At 40.4% G+C, this 23,871-nt stretch overlaps 1 protein-coding gene across 10 annotated transcripts in view; it reads right to left on the bottom strand.

Annotated features, from left to right (window-relative positions):
* The window catches only part of RBMS3 (RNA binding motif single stranded interacting protein 3), an 816,868-nt gene that overhangs the window by 155,302 nt on the left and 637,695 nt on the right, over positions 1–23,871 (bottom strand). For all 10 annotated transcript variants that reach the window (XM_004018199.6, XM_015102101.4, XM_015102103.4 and 7 more), the window contains exon 7: positions 7,829–7,935. In XM_004018199.6, the coding sequence (XP_004018248.3) occupies positions 7,829–7,935 (107 nt within the window). The remainder of the gene's footprint in view (positions 1–7,828; positions 7,936–23,871) is intronic.

The following is a 23,871-nucleotide window of genomic DNA, read 5'->3' as shown; positions in this document are numbered from 1 at the left end:
ACCGATGGGAAAGAGACACATGAAAAGATCAACATTTCTAATTATTAGAGAAATGCACGTCAAAACTACAGTGAGATATCACTTCACACCAGTCAAAATGGCCATCATCAAAAAGCCCCCAAACAATAAATGCTAGAGAGGGTGTGGGGAGAAGGAAACCCTTCTACATTGTTGGTGGGAATGTCAATTGGTACAGTCACTATGGAAAACAGTATGAAGTTTCCCTAAAAAACCAAAAATAGAGCTACTAGATGACCCTGCAATCTCACTTCTGAGTATATTTCAGGAGAAAAGCATGATCTGAAAGGATACATGTACCCCGATGTTCACTGCAGCACTGTCAACATTAGCCAAGACGGAGAAGCAACCTAAATGTCCATTGGCAGAGGAAGGGATAAAGAAGATACGGTACATATATACAATGGAATGTTACTCAGTCATTAAACAGAATGAAATAATGCCATTTGCAGCAACATGGGTGGACTTAGAGGTTACCATACCAAGTGGAGCAAGTCAGAGAAGGAGAAATATCATATGCCATCCCTTATATGTGGAATCTAAAAAATATATTCAAATGAACTTACTAAACAGAGACAGACTCACAGACTTAGAGAACAAACTTGTGATTTTGGGGGGAAGGATGAGGGAGGGAAGGGATAGTTAGGGAGTTTCGAATGAATATATACACACTGCTATATTTAAAATTGATAACCAACAAGGACCCACTGTATAGCACATGGAACTCCATTCAATGTTATTTGCTAGCCTGGATGGGAGGGGAGTTTGGGGGAGAATTGATACATGTGTATGTATGGCTGAGACCTTTTGCTGTCCATCTGAAACTATCACAACATTGTTAATTGGCTATACCCCAATACAAACTTAAAAGTTAAAAAAAAATGTGGCCCTAGATAAGGACACTATTTAATAGTATGAGAACTAAAACAAGAAGGCCAAGTGTCACGTGTTCAGCCTCCGCTGGGAGCGCATATTTGGTGGCTCAGACGCTTTGTTGTTCTGCATATATTCAAATGACTAAGAAAGGGGGCTTCCCTGGTGGTCCAGTTACTTAGATTCAGTGCTCCCAGTACAGGCAGTCTGGGTTTGATCCCTTTTCAGGGAGTGAGATCCCATGCGCTGCAGCGAAAAGTTCAAATGTCACAGTTCAAGATTCCTGCGTGCTGCAACGAAGATCAATGATCATACATGAAGTGGCTGAGACCCAGTGCAATCAAACAGATAAAATAAATATTAAAAAAAATGATCATGAAAGCACTGGGAATACTGATGCTGGGTAGCAAATAAATTCAAGTAAATGGGATAAATATACATATTTGGAGCCCACAAATTGTATCTTTCTCCGTTGTTCCATGAGTCTGAGTGTTTCACTAAACAAAAAGAAATTGTGTAAGTTAATACCACTACTTATAAGGACTCTAAAAATTCTTTACACAGAAGAATTTGGTAACCTCACTCTTGAAATAGATTAGGGTATAGAAACATAAAGATTATTTACATTTAGCACTATGAAGCCTGTAGAATATGCAAGAAAATTCCTGCTTCCTAATTCTTTGTTTTTTCAAATTAAATATTTATGTATTTGGCTGCACTGGGTCTTAGCTGTGACATATGGGATCTAGTTCTCAGGGATCAAACCTGGGCCCCCTGCACTGGAAGCTTGACGGTTTAGCCACTAGACCACCAGGGAAGTCTCCTAATTCTTTGTTAAGTCCAGAAAGTCGCCAACTGTGGTATCAGAATGCTTCTTCTTTTGAAGATAATGGTTTTGAAAGATACTAGAAAGTACTTGAGCATGTACTCTTCATAACCAGAGGTGGCATAAACACATTCATAACTGCCATTATTTGGCAGAATAGGTTGGTTAGTAATTTATCCTCTTTCCCTTTAAAAACACCAACCATATAATCCATCAGTTCTCAGCAGCTCAGTCTCCCCTTGGTATCTAGCAAGGGTTCATGCTTTTCTTTTTACTTTTGCATTTTTCTTTCATCTTCTCCATCCAAGTCCCATCCCCTTGCCAGCTGTTGGCTTCTTGGATTACATGAACTTCAAGAGAAAATTGGCTAGAAATTTGAAAACCAGGTAACACTTCAGAGCTAAATAATTTGTGAATGCAAATAATGATTGTGAATATGATCTTATGAAACATTTTAACAATATTGGTCAAAGTAAAATTAATTTCTACTTGTTTTATGATATATTTTTAAGTCAAAAATTCAGCTGGAAAGTGATATGAACAGTAGATTTTCTTTCAAACATGTTACATCATTAACAATAATAACATTTGGAAAATAAAGAGATGTCGCATAAAACTGGAAATTAAGGATTGACACAGCCAAGTCATGTGAAATGCATAGTGAGGTTGGCTTTCAGGTTAAACAGCCCTGAGCTGTGTGTGTGATGGTAGGATGGTAGTTGTAATAGTAGCTAATACTCGAGTAAGTACATGTTGCCAGACACTGTGCCCACTACTGCACCTTCAGCACCTCATTTAATCCTCCCATTCACCAAGGGTGTGCTGTCAACCAATCTCTTTCTACTGATGAGGGAACAGAGCCGTCACTCAGCTTGAGAGGGCCAGAGCTTGGCCCTTTAGTCACTCAAGTAGTATGCCCGGTAAATTATGATCAAAAGCAAACAATTCTGAGCATATCACAGATGTTGACCACATGATTCCTTAAAATTTAGGAAGAATTGTTATTTTAAATGGGTACGTTACAGAAGGGCTGAAAATTTGTTAAATAACACGCCAAAGCTTCAGTTACTTGTCTTAACTTTATTCCCTCTGAGCCATCCAGCACCCAAGGACATGGATACATCCACTAGACAGGTGATGAGGTAGAGCTTTCCAACTTTTGGGAGAAATCGGGGATTTCAATGCATACAAATCAATTGCTCAGCTACTTACCCTGAAAGATAATCAGTCAATAAAATGAACAGTTAATGGTTAGTAACAAGACAAATGTGAGTGGATACTCTAGTGACTACTGTTTTTGTTGTGTTTTTTTTTGTTTGTTTGTTTGTTTTTGTTGTTATTTGGCTTTGCTTTTCTTAACCTGTTTATAAGTATGAAGCCAGTTACAGTGAGTGATTTTATTTCTGAAACACTAAATGATGTTCGATTCTACTTTGAATCTCCTAGTTTGCGATTTTAGGTTCCCAGAGAGGAGGGAATATGTCTGTATGTCTCTATCATGTCTGTAGTATCCAGTCTTGGATACTTTGGCTTCAACTCCATGTTACCAGCTACTTTAGGCCCTAACAAGAGAGTCAGCCTGTCCTTTGAAGCCAGGAACTGACTTCTCTTCTCCAGCTATGAAAAGTCCTAGATGGCAGCCTCTTCCAATAGCAGACTGTTGCGTCTACTCTGAAAATCTGTTGTTTAGGGTAGCAATATTCATGAATTGTCTTTGCGAGAGACAGCTTCTTTTTTTTCTTTTTAAACTAGCATCATGAACGAGACTATGCTTACTTCAGACTTCTCTTCTGCGGCTTCCTCACCTCTCTCGGTCTTCCTAGAGTGGAGGAGAGTTAGGGCCTGGCTCTTGGATTAGGTATTGGCCTAAGGGAATGATGTGTCTGGCTTGGTCTTCTATCCAGACCACTAAAACTTCCTGTGTGTGAGCAATAAGACGGTTTGCTTTTTGTGTTTCATCATCCATGTGTTCACTGAAGTAGCGCTATAATTTCCTTTGAGAATTTTTCCTTTGTGGTCACTACTTGGCTAACTGTTTGGCACAAGAGGTCTAACTTTCCACCTATCTGGGCTTTAAATATGCCTTCCTCATTAAGCTTAATTTTTTTTCCAGCTTTTGATTTAAAGTGAGGGACATGGGATGCCTGAACATGTAGAGGCCATTAATTGGCCTAATTTCAGTGTTGCTGTGTCTAAGGGAACAGCGAGGCCCTGGGAGAGGACAGACAGGGGAATGGCTGGTCAGTGGAGCAGCGTGAACACACATACTTATGGATTGAGCTCACTGTCTTATGTGGGCACAGTTCAAGGCGCCCCAAAACAATCACAGTAATCATATCAAAGATCACTGATCACCTATCTGTGATGGTGGTCCTTTCGGTCCAGTAGTTAGAGTCTGCCTGCCAATGGAGGGGACAGGGGTTCAACCCTTGGTCCAGGAAGATCCCACATGCTACAGGTCAACTGAGACTGCACGCCACCACTCCTGAGCCCACCCTCTGGAGTCTGTGCTCTGCACCAAGAGCAGCCACCACAAGAAGCCCACGCACTGCAACTAGAGAAAGCCCGCGTGCAGCAGCAAAGACGCAGCACAGCCACAGATGAATAAAATGAAGTCACTTCTAGAAAATGCTAAGACCGCTTGAGCCCTTGGAAAGAGAAGGCTCACAGTCCCACCCCTGACCCTTCTGCTCCAGCTCGGGGTGTCACTCGAGAGGTTAGTTAATAACTTTCAAATATTTCAGTGTTTTTCACTTATGCAAAAATAGGTTCACCAGCATGTACCTATATTTCAAAACCTGGCTAATTTACATTAATTAACATGTATGATGGGTTCAGTATTAGCATTTCATCAAACTGTGCTAAAATAACCGTTACCAAAATGCCACCCAGAATAAAACAGCTTTACATCATGAATGAAAAGTTTAATTAGCCTATCAGTTGTCATGTTTAAGGTACTTTGAAGTTCCTTGCAATCCACCGGTTTTGTGTTTGAAGCACTGGCTCAGAAATCCCTCTCATACTGTCATTTTTTACCTGACTTTACAGACAGGACAAGTAAACAGCAGCCTCAATTTGCACTATGATCTCAGGGTCTGAAGCATCAGAACCTACATTATAATTTTTTAATTTTATCTAGGCAGTGGCACCCCACTCCAGGACTCTTGCCTGGAAAATCCCATGGACGGAGGAGCCTGGTAAGACTATAGCCCATGGGGTCGCTAAGAGTCTGACACGACCGAGCGACTTCACTTTCACTTTTCACTTTCATGCATTGGAAAAGGAAATGGCAATCCATTCCAGTGTTCTTGCCTGGAGAATCCCAGGGACAGGGGAGCCTGGTGGGCTGCCATCTATCGGGTTGCACAGAGTCAACCACGACTGAAGTGACTTAGCAGCAGCAGCAGCAGTGTTAATGTTAGTTGTTCAGTTCTGTCTGACTCTGCTCCTCTGTCCACGGACTTCTCCTGGCAAGAACACTGGAGTGGGTATCCATTCCCTTCTCCAGGGGGGTCTTCCCAACCCAGGATTGAACCCACGTCTCCCTGGGTTCTCTCTCTTTGCAGGAGGATTCCAAGGCAACCATTATTTTACACAATAACACAAACAAGCAGAAACAAACACCGCAAATGACCTCCTTATAAAGCTGGAGACTACAAGGACTACAAGACAAATGAGAAGCAAAACTGCCCACCAGAAATGGACTTCAAGGGAAGATGCACGTCTCAATCTGGATGAGGGAAGGAAGCAAATAGAAAAATTCTCTCCCAAGAATCTCACCCACATCCTTGCTTTGGTTAGAGTTTCAATTGATACAATCTATGTGGTCAAAGACCTAAAGCAGAGAATGTAGGTAAGTGCCCCCAGGTGACTAAGAGGAGCAAATGCAAACTGCTTTGTAATACTATAATAAGCTATAATAAGAGCTTTCAGCAGGTTTAAAACATGGAAAAGCAACAACAAAAATGTGTGTCTTAGAAACACTGAAATACAATAATTAGAATGGATGGCTTCCTAAGAAATGATTAAATATTGTTTACACAGGATTAACTTGTATGACGTCATACCTTACACCCCATACTTACATACACACGCATTTTACTCTAGCAAGTACAATGCAAACAGGAAATACAAGGAAAACATATTAACATAATAGTGGGCAAAGTAATCCAATATTTTTGGTGTATCTACTTCTAAGACCATGGTCATGGTGTAAAAATTAAAACACTTATCTCAAAACCAAAATATCTGATAAGTGTACTTTTAGTTCATGCCATTTTTTTTTTTTCTGATTTCTTGCATCTGAATGTCTCTACATACTTGGAATATGCTTCTATTCATCACAGATATATTTCTGATGGTCCCTTGGTTCTCACATTCAACAAAAAGACCTGTAGCTCTTAAAACACAACTTTAGAAAATGAATGTTAGGGATATACCTTTAAAACTTACATCTAAATTACAAGTGCTCTGGATCCTAAACTTGACCCCACAATGGTTACCTGGCAATAACATGTGGTCTCTGTCATGTCTAAGCCCAGAGCCCCGGATTCTGTACAAAGTAGCAGAGAGGGTTCTCTAAGTTTATAGTTCTTTTACGTTTATTGGTTTGGTTTCTAAGAAATGTAGACTCAAGTGAGGAGTCCTGCCACAACTGCCGTCTCTTCAGTGGATGCAATACAGGACCTGTAATTCCAGTCATCAGTGCTAAGTTATCTAGTTAAGAATTGATGCTTTGGGGTTATGGTCTGTGATCCAGAAATCTCTAATCAGCAAGCGTTTGACTCAAGTAAATTTTGAAAGATCAAATGAGTCCTTCGAGACCATGGGTGATTGACACGGGACCAAAGTGAAAAAATGCTGTCATAGTTCAGCTGTCTTCTGGGAGCCGCGGGGCTACCCACGGAAAGCAAACGGTCACACCCCGCCTCTTCTGTCTTGACGCAGCATAGACTGTCTTTCTAAAATTAAAATACTGAACCCCACCTTTTAGCTTCAGGTGCTCCATGGCCATTCTCTTTTTAAGGTAATGAATGACAGATCACATAGTATCTGAGCACAGCTATCTCCTTTACCAGGGGTTTTGAGATCTACATGGAAATAGTCAAAACAGACTAAAGTTTCAGAAACAAAAGTGGCTAAAGGTTTCGCTGAGTAAAAAACTCAGCCTCTTCTCTTTCCTTATAACTGTAATCTCAGGATTGAGAGTGCAAAATGCTGTACCAAGTAGGATGCCGCCTAAATGGATGAAGTAGACGCTTTGAATAGAAATACTAAATAAAGCTCTTCTGTTGAAACGATGGGCTTGGTATAAAACGGCATTTATTCAAGGCATTCAAACAACTCCATTCTATTTCACAAAGAATAAAAAGACCTCTTAGAAGCCCAGACACATTTGCCTTGTCTTCTTATAACAAAAATAACCAAAGGGAATCATCCCCAAGTGGCACTGGAGCCATAAGCTTGCTTTTCTCCTGTTTTGTGTTAGGAGACTAGATGGGTAATTAACTGTTAAATGCTTTTCTCCTTGTTGTGAAAAAGTAGAACCCTGTGTGTACCAGCTTTTCTTTCTCCTTGACTGGCAGAAAATGTCACATTTTATGTTGATGTGTACATATAAAAAACAGATCAGCACATGTATGAGCATTTGGGCATGCTCCAAGTACACGTATAAAGAAAACTAGAACAGCTTAATGGTAGAATGAAATAAATCCAACTTTGTTTTCCTTCAAACACTAATATGTAACTCTCACTGTTGATATCACTGGAAGTATTTTCTTAAGTAATCATTCCCTTATTTTATAACTCGGACACAAATGGACCAAGTCTCTGTGGCTAGGTCTTTCAGGAGCTACTGATATCTATTGGTTTCACATTTGCTGAAAGAGGATTTAATGACAGTGCAGAACTAGGCTCAGTCTGGAAGTCCTATTCTCCTTCTCAACTAACCATATTCTGATAGAATCGATACAGGTCTGCTCGTTTGCCCCCTGTGAAGCCATCTGGTTTTCTGTGGGACCTGGTTTCCTCATGGCCCCGCATGTCTGTCTTGCCAGCCTTCTGAGGGATGTCTGTGGCCACGTTTCTGAGCAAAGGTCAGTCAGGACTCACCTCTCCTTCCCTGGGCCAAGGCCTTCCATTCTGGGTGTATTTACTTTGATTCTGTCGCTTCTTTTGTCCTCCATCAGCGAATTTGCACAGTAAAGGCTCACTAGGGGCTGGGAAGATAAGAAACCAATTTTACATTAGCAAATCCCCTTTAAAATAAGTGATTATGTGAGTCACAGTAGTGCTTTGTAATGCATATCTTTTGAAGTCTTTTTGCTTCTGGAGAGATATTTGGCCCCCTTTTAGTTTCAACTCTGTTGGCGGCTGTTCTAACTAACTGGGCTTCAAAAAACTACTGGCAGACCATCAAAGAATATAACAAATATTGTTGAAAAAATAATCAGTTTCAGCAGAATGTGCACTTGCCTTAGAGGAAGAATAAGAAGACAAGACCCAACCCCTTCTGATTATGATGGTGTTAAAAACAAGACAACAAGCCCCAAATGGAGTCACTTATGCTAAACCCCTTGCCACTGAACAGACTTAAGTACAGTTTCAGCCTCTCTGAGAAGTGGAATCGGAAACCAGTCAATCAGAAATGACTCAGTCAACACTCAGTCACCTCTCCGGTAGACTGATGCCTTCCCTTTAAAGAAAGTGACTTGTCCAGAACCCATCCACTTTTTGCTAGAATGCATTCCAGTTTTCATTTGGTGCAGCTCCTGGGAGCTCCTGCCTCTCTGCTGGCTGGGATGCTGCCCAGTTTGTGATCTCCCATATGTGGTACTAATTCTTTGCTCTTCTCTGTATCCTTGCCTTTTACCATGCAGCACTGCTGACTGATATACTCAGTTTTTTAGTATCTGCCATGTATAGAGGACGCATACATATTATTAAACTTCTATTTTTCTCTTGTTAAGTTGCCTGTTAGTATAGCGGTTGTCTCAGTCAAGATCTCAAAGGGGCAGAGACAAAATTATTTTCCTCTCCTACTATATATGTGTGTGTTGTTGCTTAGTCACTAAGTCGTGACTGCCTCTTTTGCGACCCCATGGCCTGGAGCCTGCCAGGATCCTCTGACCATGGGATCTCCCAGGTAAGGATACTGTTTCCTTCTCCAGGGGATCGTCCTGACCTGGGATTGAACCTGCATCTCCTGCATTGCCACGTGGATTCTTTACCACTGATCTACCAGGGAAGCTTATATATGTGTGTGTGTGTGTGTGTGTGTGTGTGTGTGTGTGTGTGTGTACATTTAAAAGTCCCTTTTATTGGTGAAACTTTGGAAGGTAAGGTATTGGGGAGCAGCACTGCAGGAAAAGAAAACCCTGAATACGCAATTAACCTTGAGATTCCTTTTACTCACTAGCATAAACAATTTTGCAGATGCATCCTTGAAACATACACTACCAGATCACAATAACTTGGAAGTGCATGTGGCACAGAGGCAAAGAATTCGCCTGCAATGCCGGAGACCCAGGTTTGATTCCTGGCTGGGGGTTGGGGGCAGGAGGAGAAGGGGACGACCCAGGATGAGATGGCTGGATGGCATCACCGACTCGATGGACGTGAGTTTGAGTGAACTCCGGGAGTTGCTGATGGACAGAGAGGCCTGGCGTGCTGCGATTCATGGGGTCGCAAAGAGTCGGACACGACTGAGCGACAGAACTGAACTGAACTGCACTGGGGAAGGTCCCCTAGAGAAGCAACCCACTCGCGTGTTCTTGCCTGGAGAATCCCATGGACAGAGGAGACTGCTGGGCTCCATGCGTCCATGGGGTTGCAAAGAGTCAGATGACCCTGAGTAATTAACATACACACAACAGTAATCTAGCTAGACAAGGACCAAAGGTAGACAGACTAGAAGATTCTGGATTTTCAACCTATCTTTAAGTTTACCATTATTGAAAAGAGAACTTTCAAAAAAATAGTTTAACACTAAGGGAAGTTTAAAAAGTCATAGAGTGAGACTTTCCTAGCTTTCAGCAGAGGCAGTGGTGGTTTAGTTACTAAGTCATGTCCAACTCTTTGCAACCTCATGGACTGTAGCCTGCCAGGCTCCTCTGTCCATGGGATTCTCCAGGCAAGAATACTGGCTGGAGTGGGTTGCCATTTCCTTCTCCAGGGAATCTTCCCAACCCAGGAGTCGAACCCAGGTCTCCTGCATTGCAGGCAGATTCTTTACCGACTGAGTTACAAGGGAAGCCCTAACAGAGATATCTTTGCAAATGATGTTTTACGGTATCTTAGAGTCTTGAAGTCTTAGCCACCTTGATATTCGACAATCTTCATAGAGTGTTAGGCGGTGGATGCTGACAATGACCTACTTGTATTTATTGACATTGCTAAGCTGAAACATCTGCTGTCATTTCAGTAATTTGAAGCAGATTTTTATGGAAAAGAAGATAGGGCTACAATGATTTACTAAATGAATTAAAGAAATAAAACCCCAGAAACAAATGTTCAAAAGTGTCATTAAAATAAGATGGAATATCCATAATATTATCTTTGAATTGTAAGCATGTCATTCTGTTTCCCAAGGGACTATTTTATTGAGAGTGGCAGAGAAAACATTAGTAAATTATATTAATCAGATTTATATAATCTTCTAGTCCTCATGTGATTTCTAAACACCTGTAATATAAATATCCAAGCTCCTCAACTAAAAGATGAGAATCTGTGTCCTTAATCTTACCTTTCATCAGCCTCCTCCCTTCCCCCAGGGGTTTACAGATCCCTCACCTATAAACGCTTTTTTCTCCTGCCTGGAATTTCCTTTCCTGGCTCCCCCTACCTTGGCTCCTCTACTTGCCTGGCAAATTATGAAGCAACCTTCAAGATGTAGTTCAAATGTCATATTCTTCTGGAAGCCATGTCATTTCACAGTGTAATTACCTAAGGCTTACTTGGCAAATTTTTTCACAGGTTGAATGACATTTTGAAACTGAGTGGGACTGTGTGGGGCCCTACTGGATACAAAACCTTTTCCTGTCCCCTATCTCTTGTTTGTAGGACATAGGTTGCATACCATCTCCTTGACCTTCCCTGAAATCCAAAGGACAGGTCCAAACAGTTGCTAATCAGAGAACGTGGGGAGGGATATGAAGACGAGGGAGGAATAGCCAAGAAACAACAGAACATCCGTCCTGGGGCAGGGTCCTAGTTCCACCATAAGCAATATAGATGAAAACATATCTCCAGTTCTTCTGTAGGAACCAAGGCCCCCATGCAGGTGGAGGATGGTAACTTCAGACTAGGCACAAAATTCCTGGATACCACCCTATTATCTCATCACTAACCAATCAGAAAACCGCCTGTGCACAGTGGAAGATAACAAAGACTTTGACCCCTTCCCCAAATGATTAACAGAGATTAGCTTTTAATTTCTTAAAAAAATTTTCATGGGACTTCCCTGGTGGTCCAATGGTAAGATCCTGAACTCCTAATGGAGGGGGCCCAGGTGCAATCCCTGGTCAGGATCTAGCTCCCACGTGCTGCAACCAGGAGTTTGTGAGCCGCAAGCAAGACCCTGCATGCCACAACTATGACCTGGTGCAGCCAAACAGATACATGGATAAATATCAAAAAACAAAACCAGAAAACTTTCATGGTTGAGCTGAATCCCGGGAGCTGGTTTTCGGACATGAGTCTGCCTTCTCCCCAGGTGCCAGCTTGCTGAATAAACTAACCTTACCTTTCAAAGGAACACTTGCTTCTCAAGTATTGGCTTTATAGCAACAAACAGCCAAAACTGAGTTTGGTAACAGCTTCTGTTTGTGTTAAGTCTTTGAACAGTAACGATTTCCAGGCTTGACGGTGGGAAGTGATTCGAGTAGAGGTCTGAGTGAAGTCTATGTGCGTATGAGAAACTTGTTAACAGCACCTTGTACACAGATTTACAAGATGCTCGACAGTGCTGCTATTCAAAGTGTGGGCCAAGGACCAGCAGCAATGGTATCAGAGCACGGGGGCCTGTTAGAGATGCACTGTCAGGGGCCCTTTCCCAGACACACTGAATTAAAATCTGTGTTTGCACCAGATCCCAAGGTGATTTCTGTATACACTGAAGTTTGAAAAGCACTGATGTGATGATGTGGAGAAGGCAATGGCACCCCACTCCAGTACTCTTGCCTGGAAAATCCCATGGACAGAGGAGCCTGGAGGGCTGCAGTCCATGGGGTTGCTAAGAGTCAGACACGACTCAGTGACTTCACTTTCACTTTTCACTTTCATGCATTGGAGAAGGAAATGGCAACCCACTCCAGTGTTCTTGCCTGGAGAATCCCAGGGACAGGGGAGCCTGGTGGGCTGCCATCTATGGGGTCACACAGAGTCAGACACGACTGAAGCGACTTAGCAGCAGCAGATGTGATGATTACTGACTCCTTAAGGAAGGAGGAATAGATCTCAGAGGCCACGCATGAATCCTCTGAATAATGAAATGATTTCAGTAGCTGAGAAATATATTATCTACAATTTCCTTACTGCAGTATTACGATGCCAATTAATTTTGTTTAGTCTCTTTTAACAGTAGTTAAAATAGAGGCTAAATGGAGAAAAGGCCTTTGTGGAAGTGAGATGCAGTTATAAGTCACAGATTGCAATATGCCAGAAGACATTATGGTCTCTCATATAAATGGGGGGAATTTAAAATATAATTATAACAATGCATGGCAATAAAGTTGCATGGTAATTATGAAGGAGTAATTACAATTTGCTTGCTTAGTGGAGTATTTCAAGTCTTTCAAACTTTGTATTAAACATAAAACATTGGATGGATAAACTGATAAAAACAATCTAATGGTTTACAGGATTTGCTATTGTATTTTAAGCAAACAAACCAACAACAAGTATTTTGCTTATTAAAATTAATGCAAAATACTATATTTTGATTTTTATTTAAAACTTAACATACCTTCAATTTTGATTCACTAAAAATGTTTCTAATATTGTATCCTATAGGTAGATATGCACATATGCTTTAGCTAAGATGTATGACTAATAATAGCAGAATTCCTGCTGTCCCTCAAGGAAGAGGAGCATTTTTGATTTTTAGCATGCAGTTTATATAAACTCTTCTAGTATTTATATTGGGCTTTTAAAAAAATATCTCTTTATTATATAAATTACAATTCTGGTATTTAAAATGTTAAATTCAAAAGTGTCTCACCTCAGATAGAGTGTAAGTCTTCAGGGAAAAAAAGGATTGGGAAGAGTTGAATTGAGAGTATGTTAATAACAACAGAAGCAGCTTACTGAAAGATGAGCATAAAAAATTCTTGCGTGAGAGTACAGGGAGGAGTTTAAAAAAATATTTTTTTCAAGAACTAATATAAAGGGACTTCCCTGGTGGTCCAGTGGCCAAAAATTTGTGCTCCCAATGCAGGAGGCCTGGGTTCCATCACTGGTCAGGGAACTAGACCCCCACGTGCTGCAACTAAGGATCCTGCATATCACTAAAGACATCAGCGAGCCAGAGAAATAAACAGAGACTTGAAAAAGAACTAAGATTAAATATGGTAACGTTTTGATCTAGAAACCATCATTTTCTTTTTCAGGTATAGATATGAATTAGTTTTATTTGAAGCAAACTATCCCTGTGATGTTCAGGGCAACATTCATATACATTCGTGTATACACACACACACACACACACACACACACACACACACACACTCATACATATATACATTCATATATATACATACATTCATAGTCTGTTCTTTATGACTTTGTGCAGTAATCTCTTACTGAGATGTATGCTTGAGTGCATGTATTTCCAGCCAAAAATCAATATAGAAGATGGTTTTTCCACTGCCTTTTCGGAAAAGTTCTCTCAGAGCTATTGAGCTGTCCTCAGCAAGGTCCCTGAATAAAACTTTATATTAAACCACACATTTATGTTGTGTGATTTTCTTTAAGCTGACACAAAAATGCACTGGGTTGGCCAGAAACTTTGTTTACATTTTCCCATCTTACAGAAAAAAAAAAAATCAAAAGAACATGTTGGCCAACCCAATATTTGAACTTTCAGCCCTTAATGCCATTCTCCCATCTTTAATCTTCCTGCTGTCTTCTAGCTGACCATTGTCCCTAATTCCTTCATATGCAGAGAGAAGTAGCCTGTACTGATATTGGATAAATAACGATGTACAAATTATGGATATAAAGGACTTCACTGGTGGGCCAGGGGTGAAGAATTCATCCAACAGTGAAGGGGACAAGATTCAATCCCTGGTCTGGGAAGATCCCACATGCCATGGGGCAGCTAAGTCCATGAACTGCAACTACTGAGCCCATACTTTAGAGCCCTTTCACCACGACTACAGAAGCCCAAGAGTAGCAATGAAGACGCAGCAGAGCCAAAAACAAACAAACAAACAGATCACGGATACAAGTGTGGTTCTAACTCTATGTTAGAACTCACGTCCTTATTTACTTACATACTTACTGACATATCTAGGAAATTTTGCAGGGCGAATCCCTATGATTTGTCTACAAATAATTTGCTACTTTTCCTCCACACGTGCTTTATAATGATAAACATAATATACTATACGTATGTGTGTGGCATAGTGGTAAAAATATTCGCCTGCCCACGTAGGAGCTGCAAGAGATGTGGGTTCGATCCCTGGGTCAGGAAGATCCCCTGGAGGAGGAAATGACACTCACTCCAGTGTTCTTGCCTGGAGAATTCTGTGGACAGAGGAGCCTGGCGGGCTGCAGTCCATGGGTTCGCAAAGAATCGGACACGACTGAGCGCCTGAGCACAGCATATAGCTATCTAAGTCCCAAATACAGAGTATAAATGATATGGCAAAAATTACCCGAAGTTTACAACACAGAATTATTATACTTTGGAGTTAGAAAGTCTTTTGCAGATGACAAAGTGAGCTATTTGGCTACATTTCCTTACAACTCCTAGTAGTTTGTTTATTATTTAATTATGTTTTATATATACTATTAATATATTAAATGTGGTATAGTTATTTGGACAGCTGAAATACACTTCCATCCTGGAAGTGCTATAGCCGCTATCAGTCATCTGACCTTAAAATGTATTTCATTTCAACGTTTTATTTTTCCAATCAGGAAAATACAAGTTTGAGGAATTGCCAGCTAATTTGTGGTAGGTGATGGAAACATCACATCCAGAACCATGTATTCTGAATTTCTAATCAAACACTGTCTCCAACTACTTATTTTCTACCTTCCTTACCATCGGGGTAAGTGGAAATGAGTTTTAGGCAGTTCTTGTGATTGACCCATAACTTGGGGATGGAGCGAAAAAGACTAGACATTTACTAAGACAAGATTACTATGGTTCTCTGTGCACAGGTTAGAAGATCAAGCACCCAGTGATATCTGCTAGGATATTTATGCTGCCACTGTAATCACAGTTTACTTTAACAGAACAATACTTTGGCCACCTGATACAAAGAACCGACTCATTTGAATAGACCCTGATCCTGAGAAAGACTGAAAGCAGGAGGAGAAGGGGATGATAGAGGATGAGACGGTTAGATGGCATCACTGACTCAATGGACATCAGTTTGAGCAAGCTCTGGGAGTTGGTGATGGACAGGGAAGCCTGGAGTGTTACAGGCCATGGGGTCGCAAAGAGTTGAGCGACTGAACTGACCTTAACAGAATAAACCAATTATACGGGTAATAGTTACAAACGTCAGACACGTGTACTCCTGTCATTAGGCCAAAGTGAGCAAATAAATGTAAAATTGTGAAAACTAATAAAAGTTAATAATACTTAGAGAAAGAGTAATTTGCATGTACTTTCTCAATTTTATTTATCAGTAACAGATTAGTACTTATATTCCTGGTGGCTCAGAGGTGAAGAATCTGCTGCAATGCAAGAGAGCAGGGTTCGATCCCTGAGTCAGTAAGATACCTTGGAGAAGGAAATGGCAACCCACTCCAGTATTCTTGCCAGGATAATCCCATAGAGGAGCCTGGTGGGCTACAAAGGGTTAGACACGACTGAGCAACTAACACTTTCACTTTTAGTTACAAATATAATTCTCTATTGTGGGAAACAGTCTTACAGAAAAGGAAAATGCTCCAGAGTAACAACAAAAGTGGAACAGCTGTTTGTCTAGGAAAAAAAGGAAAGACGCTGTTTCCGATGAATTGTATTATGGCTGAGTAAATATCTCAAGTTCATCTCTCTGATTCAAGATATAAACTATTATATTAGGATGGATAAACAAGGTCCTACTGTAGAACAGAGGGAACTATATTTAACATACTGTGAAAAACCATAATGGGAAAGAATATGGAAAAAGAATGAGAATTTGGGGGGAGGGATTATCAGCAATTAAAACACTAAAATAAAATAAAAATAAACTAAAACAATCCTTTGGTTGCCAGGGGGAGGGTACTAGAGAAAATATGGAGTGGGAGGTTTGGAGTAACAGACATAAACTATTATATTCAGTTCAGTTCAGTTCAGTCGCTCAGTCGTGTCCAACTCTTTGCGACCCCATGAATCGCAGCACTCAGGCCTCCCTGTCCATCACCAACTCCCGGAGTTCACTCAGACTCATGTCCATCGAGTCAGTGATGCCATCCAGCCATCTCATCCTCTGTCGTCCCCTTCTCTTCCTGCCCCCAATCCCTCCAAGCATCAGAGTTTTTTCCAATGAGTCAACTCTTCGCATGAGGTGGTCACAGTACTGGAGCTTCAGCTTTACCATCATTCCTTCCAAAGAAATCCCAGGGCTGATCTCCTTCAGAATGGACTGCTTGGATCTCCTTGTAGTCCAAGGGACTCTCAAGAGTCTTCTCCAACACCACAGTTCAAAAGCATCAATTCTTCAGCGCTCAGCCTTCTTCACAGTCCAGCTCTCACATCCATACATGACCACAGGAAAAACCATAGCCTTGACTAGGTGGATCTTAGTCGGCAAAGTAATGTCTCTGCTTTTCAATATGCTATCTAGGTTGGTCATAACTTTTCTTATATTAGGATAGATAAAAGACAAGGTCCTACTATATAGCACAGAGAAATATATCCAGTATCTTGTGATAAACCATAAGGAAAAGAATATGAAAAAATATATATGTATAACTGAATCACCTTGTTGTACAGCAAAAATTAACAATTATAAATCAACTATATTTCAATTAGAAATTTTTGAAAGTTAAAAAAACAAACAAAAATGTACTTTTTCAATTCTTTGTAATACTTCTATAATTCTTTCCATATAGAAAAAGCTTATTCTAGAAACAACACAGAGAAACATCACAGAGAAAGTTAACGTTTCAAATGGATGAGACACAAAGTACACGCTGAGGGTTAGGTTCCTTCTATGGGGATATGACTGAAACCTTATCTGTGCTGAGTGAAGATAACAAGAACGCAGAAAGCACTGGCACTTCCAAAAAGCACCCACTGACTTATCTGCAACTGTCTGACTCGCCTATCCAACAACAGATAGGATAAACTCTTGTAGTTAGAAGGCAAGGTATCAAGGAGCATGTTTCTAAGGTGAAGAGTCTTAAAAATAAGACAATCTTATTGACTGACCAAGATCGATCATATTTGCTGTTGTCTTCCTCCCCTCTAACTCCTTATACCTGCACAGTGCTGTACTTGCCCCTGGGAGAGCTCTTTGCATACTACATGCAATCTTCATAAATTACTCCACACTCTATGGAACATGGCACTTTTTATTTAAAAGAGGCACAAATGAAAAAAATAAACAGCTGTAACCTTATAGTGCTGATATCCCTTTGATATTAAAAATCAATAAACACATAAACAAAGAAGGACATTTATTTAGTAAACTGAAATTACACAAAGGTGAAAAATAAAAAGACCTCTTCTCAACTCCCCCCTCCTATTTCCAGAAAAATACATAAATATTTATCTGCTAATCCATCTTCCATCTGTCTGGCTCTTTTTAATTCCAAAGGGGATACTCTTGCTCAGAATGTGTGTTTTATTATTTGTTTAATTATATATGAAGAACTTTCTAGATCAGCACATATCATCCTTTTGAAATGCTGCTTGCTATTGTAGCATAATTATCACATACTATAATTTATAAATGCCTATCAATAGGGGACCAGCCAAATCTCATTAAATTTCCATAATGCACATCTATGTTCTTCTCCACTATTAGGAGAATTTGATTTGATTGGAGTCAAGAACTGGGTCAGATTCACCTTTGCCTGGCATCTACCCCAGTGGCCTAACAAATTGTCTGAGAGTAGAACACATTTCATTATCTGCTGATCAAATTATTAAGTACATACAGACAGATAGTTAAAATAACTTCGTTAGATTCCTTATATTAAGGAAGTTCTAATGGACTGAAGTGTGAGAATACAATCTTTTCCTTTTAAGTGAGCATAGAATCCCATAATTTCCATATTTAAATATAACTAGCCAGTCTACATGAAAAAGCAAAAATGAGCGAACGAGAATTCATTCTCAAAAAAAAAAAAAAAGAGAGAATTTCAAGTCCCAGGTGTGACTAATTTCACATGGAGCTCATGTTACCTGCCCTAGGTAAAGGACCAATGGAGGGTATACGGAGTGAGTAATCTTATGATGAAAAAATCAGGATTTTTCCCAGTATCCACTTATGATAGTCCACCAAGTAAACACATATGCACCCCAAAATTCAGGTCAAGAAAATGTATGTCAATTTCTGGCATGTTATTTCGAAGCATCTATTATTACCTGGGCTGGAGATGGAGATTGAGCAAATTCCCAAACTGCGGTGAACTGAGTTAGTAGAAATAAATACACAGAAATTCCCCTACATATGAATGAGTTCTATTCTGAGAGCACATTCATAAGTCTAATTTGTTCGTAAGTCCAACAAAGTTAGCCTCGGTACCCAGCTAACACAATCGACTATATATTAATAGTGCTGTATAGGTTTATAAGACTTTTCACACAAATAACACACAAAAAACCAACACAAAAAGTAAAGCAAACACGTTTAGTCTCACAGTATAATACTTTGAAAAGTGCAGTAGGGCAGTACAATGGTTGGCACACGGGCTGGCATCCAGTGAACAGGCAAGATGAGTTACTGACTGGAGGAGGGAGAGGAGGTGGGAGATGGTAGAGCTGAAGGGTCGTCAGCAACAGGAGACGGAGGGGCGAGCTGCAGCTTCACTCACACCTGACGTAGACAGAACCCATGATCACATCTTTGAAAGCTTGCAACATGATGGTTCACATGTAGAGGACTTCCCATATTCTAGCTTCAAAGTGAAAGCTGCATTTAACTGTGTAGGAATTAGTTAACAGGGCTGATGTGTCAGCTAAGGAGAACTTCCCTTCAGTGGGAGAAGGATTTACAGGGGAAGAGCCTTGGGATTGAGCTTTTTCTAATTTAAGATTCAAGGAACCGGAACTGTGACAATCAAGAGTGCTTTCATGGTGCCTGAATCACTTACGGATTCATACTAAATAACTTTAACTGAGACACAGGAACCTGAGTTCTTGAAAGACATGTTAAAGACCACGTCTGCTGTAAACATCTATGGACAAATCTATCTATGGAGTCAGTCCCCCTTATGGAAGAGTTGAGTGTAAACACAGTGTATACAGATGGCTCTAAAATAGAAGATCCATTTGCTCTTGCTATAGAAGCCAAGTGATATAACAGTTTAGGGCTAGACTACACCAAGGGAGTGTTGGGGAAAACTATTTCAAATTAATATTTCTTAGGTAGCTATCAATTCTTCCTTTGGGACTGGACATTAAAGGTATTTTATATGGGTTTCAATTGCCTATAGATCTTCCTAAGAAGCAAATTTTATCATGTTAATGCTCCACATGTTCACTTATAGGATAAAGTCCAAACTCCCTAGCACAAAATGCCATCCAAATTCATGATCCAAATATACACATCAATATTCCCATGTTTAGGACTACCCAAAAAGGTCAGAGACTTTTCACACCTTCCTAGATTTGCTCATAATGATCCTTCAGTCCTGACTGGCTTCCCATTATCCTCACTTAACTATTTTCATAGACTCTTTCCTGACCTCTTTTCCCATGCACCCCCCTACCCCAACTTCCCATAGAGAGAGAGACCTTACATTAATGTTTTAATATATTCATTTGATTTATCCATTCAACTTTGCCTGAAATTCTTTCAAAATTAATTTGAAATATAAATGTGGGAGACCTGAGTATGATCCCCAGGTTGCGAAGATCCCCTGGAGAAGATAACCCAAAATCCATTATTGGATCTTGGCAACCCACGCCAGTATTCTTGCCTGGAAAATCCCATGGATGGAGCAGTCTGGTGGGCTACAGTGCAAAGGGTTGCAAAGAGTTGAACAAGACTGAGTGACTTTACTTTCACTTTTCATAAGTGCTATTTACCAAGTATTGTGCTAGCTATGAAAAATTTTAGGAGGGAATAAAATGGACACAGTTCTAGCCCGTATTGAGTTTTCTTTCTGATAGAAAAGCAGACATTAAACAAGTAATTAAAAATATCACAAGTCAATTCCAGTCTCTTCTTGTGTGCTCTGCAATACAGACATCTAACTTGGCATGTGCAAAACACCTGTTTGTCCAGGATTACATGGTTTTCTCTACTAAATCAAAAGCCTCCTGAAGGTAGGCTCCCTGCATTATTTATCTTTTCTTTCCACTAAGTGTAATGTAGTTTCTGGAACATAAGTTGAAAATTCCATGGACGGAGGACCCTGGTAGGATATAGTTTATGGGGTTGCAAACAGGTGGACACAATTGAGCACATACACACAAGCATACAGTTGATCACACATAGACACACATATGCACACACACACAATTTTAGTATGCATGCCTATTTTTTGTTATTAGAGTAGAGGACACCTAGAAAACTATCCATGACTTGACAACAACAAAACACAGAGGATCATTCTGCATCCACTCAGGTGAATAAGCTAAGACTGTACTTCAATTCAGTTTCTAAAATATTTTCGTCTGAAAAGAGTCTCTAAATTTCTTGCTTATATGGATGGAGGTTTGTAACAATGTACAACAGGCGATGACCAAAACGACTCCAAAGAAAAAGAAATGCAAGAAGGCAAGATAGTTGTCTGAGGAGGCTTTACAAATAGCTGAGAAAACAAGAGAAGTGAAAGGCAAAGGAAAAAGGAAAGATATACCCTACTGAATGCAGAGTCTTAGAGAATAGCAAGGAGAGAGAAGAAATCCTTCCTAAGTGAACAATGCAAAGAAACAGAGGAAAATGATAGGATGGGAAAGACTAAAGATCTCTTAAAAAAAATGGAGACACCAAGGGAACATTTCATGCAAGTTCAGTTCAGTTCAGTTGCTCAGTCATGTCCGACTCTTTGTGACCCCACGAATCGCAGCACACCAGGCCTTCCTGTTCATTACCAACTCCTGGAGTTCACCCAAACTCATGTCCATTGAGTCGGTGATGCCATCCAGCCATCTCATTCTCTGTCGTCCCTTCTCCTCCTGCTTCCATTCCCTCCCACCACCACAGTCTTTTCTAATGAGTCAACTCTTCGCATGAGGTGGCCAAAGTGTAGGTACAATAAAGGACAAAAATGGTATGGACCTAACAGAAGCTGAAGACATTAAGAGGTGGCAAGAATACACAGAAGACTATACAAACAGATCTTCATGACCCAGATAATCACGATGGTGTGATCACTCATCTAGAGCCAGACATCCTGTAGTGTGAAGTCAAGTGGGCCTTGGGAAGTATTACTAGGAACAAAGCTGGTAGAAGTGATCGAATTCCAGCTGAGCTATTTCAACTCCTTAAAATGATGCTGTTAAAGTGCTGCATTCAAAATGGCAACAAATTTGGAAAACTCAGCAATGGCCACAGGACTGGAAAAGGCCAGTTTTCATTCCAAACCCAAAGAAGGGCACTGCCAAAATATATTCAAACTACCACACAATTGCACTTATTTCACATGCTAGCAAGGTAATATTCAAAATCCTTCAAGCTAGGTTTCAATAGTGCTTGAACCAAGAACTTCAAGCTGGATTTAGAAAAGGCAGAGGAACTAGAGATCAAATTGTCTACATCAGTTAGATCTTAGAAAAAGCAAGGGAATTCCAGAAAACACCTACTTCTGCTTCACTGACTACACTAAAGCCTTTGACTGTGTGGATCAAAACAAACTGTGGAAAATTCTTCAAGAGATGGGAATACCAGACCACCTTATCTGCCTCCTGAGAAGCCTGTATGCAGGTCAAGAAGCAACAGTTAGAATTGGACATGGAACAATGGGCTAGCTCAAAATTGGGAAAGGAGTACATCAAGGCTGACACCCTGCTTATTTAACTTATATGCAGAGGACATAATGCAAAATGCTGGACTGGATGAAGCTCAAGCTGGAATCAAGATTGCCGGGAGAAATATCAATAACCTCAGATAAGCAGATGACACCACCCTAATGGCAGAAAGTGAAGAGAACTAAAGAGCCTCTTGATGAAGGTGAAAGAAGATAGTGAAAAAACTGGCTTAAAACTCAACATGCAAAAAACTAAGGTCATAGCATCTAGTCCCATCACTTCATTGCAAATAGATGGAGAAAAAGTGGAAACAGTGACAGACTTTATTTTCTTGGGCTCGAAAATCACTGTAGATGGTCATTACAGCCATGAAATTAAAAGACACTTGCTCCTTGAAGAAAAGCTATGACCTAGACAGCATATTACAAAGCAGAGACATTACTTTGCCAACAAAGGTCATTATAGTCAAAGCTATGGTTTTTCCAGTAGTCATGTATGGATGTAAGAGCTGCACCATAAAGAAAGCTGAGCATCAAAGAATTTATGCTTTTGAACTGTGGTGTTGGACTCTTGAGAGTCCCTTGGACAGCAAGGAGGTCAAACCAGTCAATCCTAATGCCAATAAACTCTGACTATTCATTGGAAGGACTGAGGCTGACGCTCCAATAACTTGGCCACTTGATGCAAAAAGCTAACTCATTAGAAAAGACCCTGATGCTGGGAAAGATTGACAGCAGGAGGAGAAGGTGATGATGAGATGTTTGGATGGCATCACTGACTCAGTGGACATAAGTTTGAGTAAACCCTGGGAGACAGTGAAGGACAGAGAAGCCTGGCATGCTACAGTCCATGGGGTTACGAAGAGTTGGACACAACTTAGCAATTGAACAGCAACAATATTCAGTGTTCAATAAGTCTGTAAAGAAGTCTTTTTTGAATCTATAGTAGGTATTGAAGCCTTTTCCCAGTTTCCTAATGATCACTGCAAATTTGCCTACTCTTAGCAACTGCAGATTGGTTCTTTTTTAACTTAAAAACAATCATAATCAGTAAGGATTGAACATACTGTGTATTTTCAGGACATGGTGATTAAATAAAACCATGTAGCAGTGGTCACCAACCAGGAACATATAAAAGCTTTCCTGAAAGGAAAAAGTCATACATTTGACATAATTTGCACAGACTGAGGGTAGTTGGAGGTATGATGTATATGACTACTTTGCTGATCATGAATTTTACTTTCACATCCCTATTTTACCATTTACTTGTTATTAAATCTTGGACTAACTGCTTACAATTCCTGGAACTTACTTTAAATTGCAGCTGCCCCCTGACTTGTTGGATCACATGGCTTTACATACAGTTCAGTTCAGTTCAGTCACTCAGTCGTGTCCGACTCTTGTGACTCCATTAATTGCAGCACCCCAGGCTTCCCTGTCCATCACCAACTCCTGGAGTTCCCCCAAACTCATGTCCATCGAGTCGGTGATGCCATCCAGCCATCTCATCCTCTGTCGTCCCCTTCTCCTCCTGCCCTCAATCCCTCCCAGCATCAGAGTCTTTTCCAATGAGTCAACTCTTTGCATGAGGTGGCCAAAGTATTGGAATTTCAGCTTCAGCATCAGTCCTTCTAATGAACACCCAGGACTGATTTCCTTTAGAATGGACTGGTTGGATCTCCTTGCAGTCCAAGGGACTCTCAAGAGTTTTCTCCAACACCACAGTTCAAAAGCATCAATTCTTCGGCACTCAGCTTTCTTCACAGTCCAACTCTCACATCCATACATGACCACTGGAAAAACCATAGCCTTTACTAGACAGACCTTTGTTGGCAAAGTAATGTTTCTGC

Source organism: Ovis aries, chromosome 19 (genome assembly GCF_016772045.2).
Source record: "Ovis aries strain OAR_USU_Benz2616 breed Rambouillet chromosome 19, ARS-UI_Ramb_v3.0, whole genome shotgun sequence".
In the NCBI taxonomy this organism is placed as follows: domain Eukaryota; kingdom Metazoa; phylum Chordata; class Mammalia; order Artiodactyla; family Bovidae; genus Ovis; species Ovis aries.
Note: the sequence above shows the minus strand (reverse complement) of the source record. Positions and strands in the feature narration are given on the sequence as shown.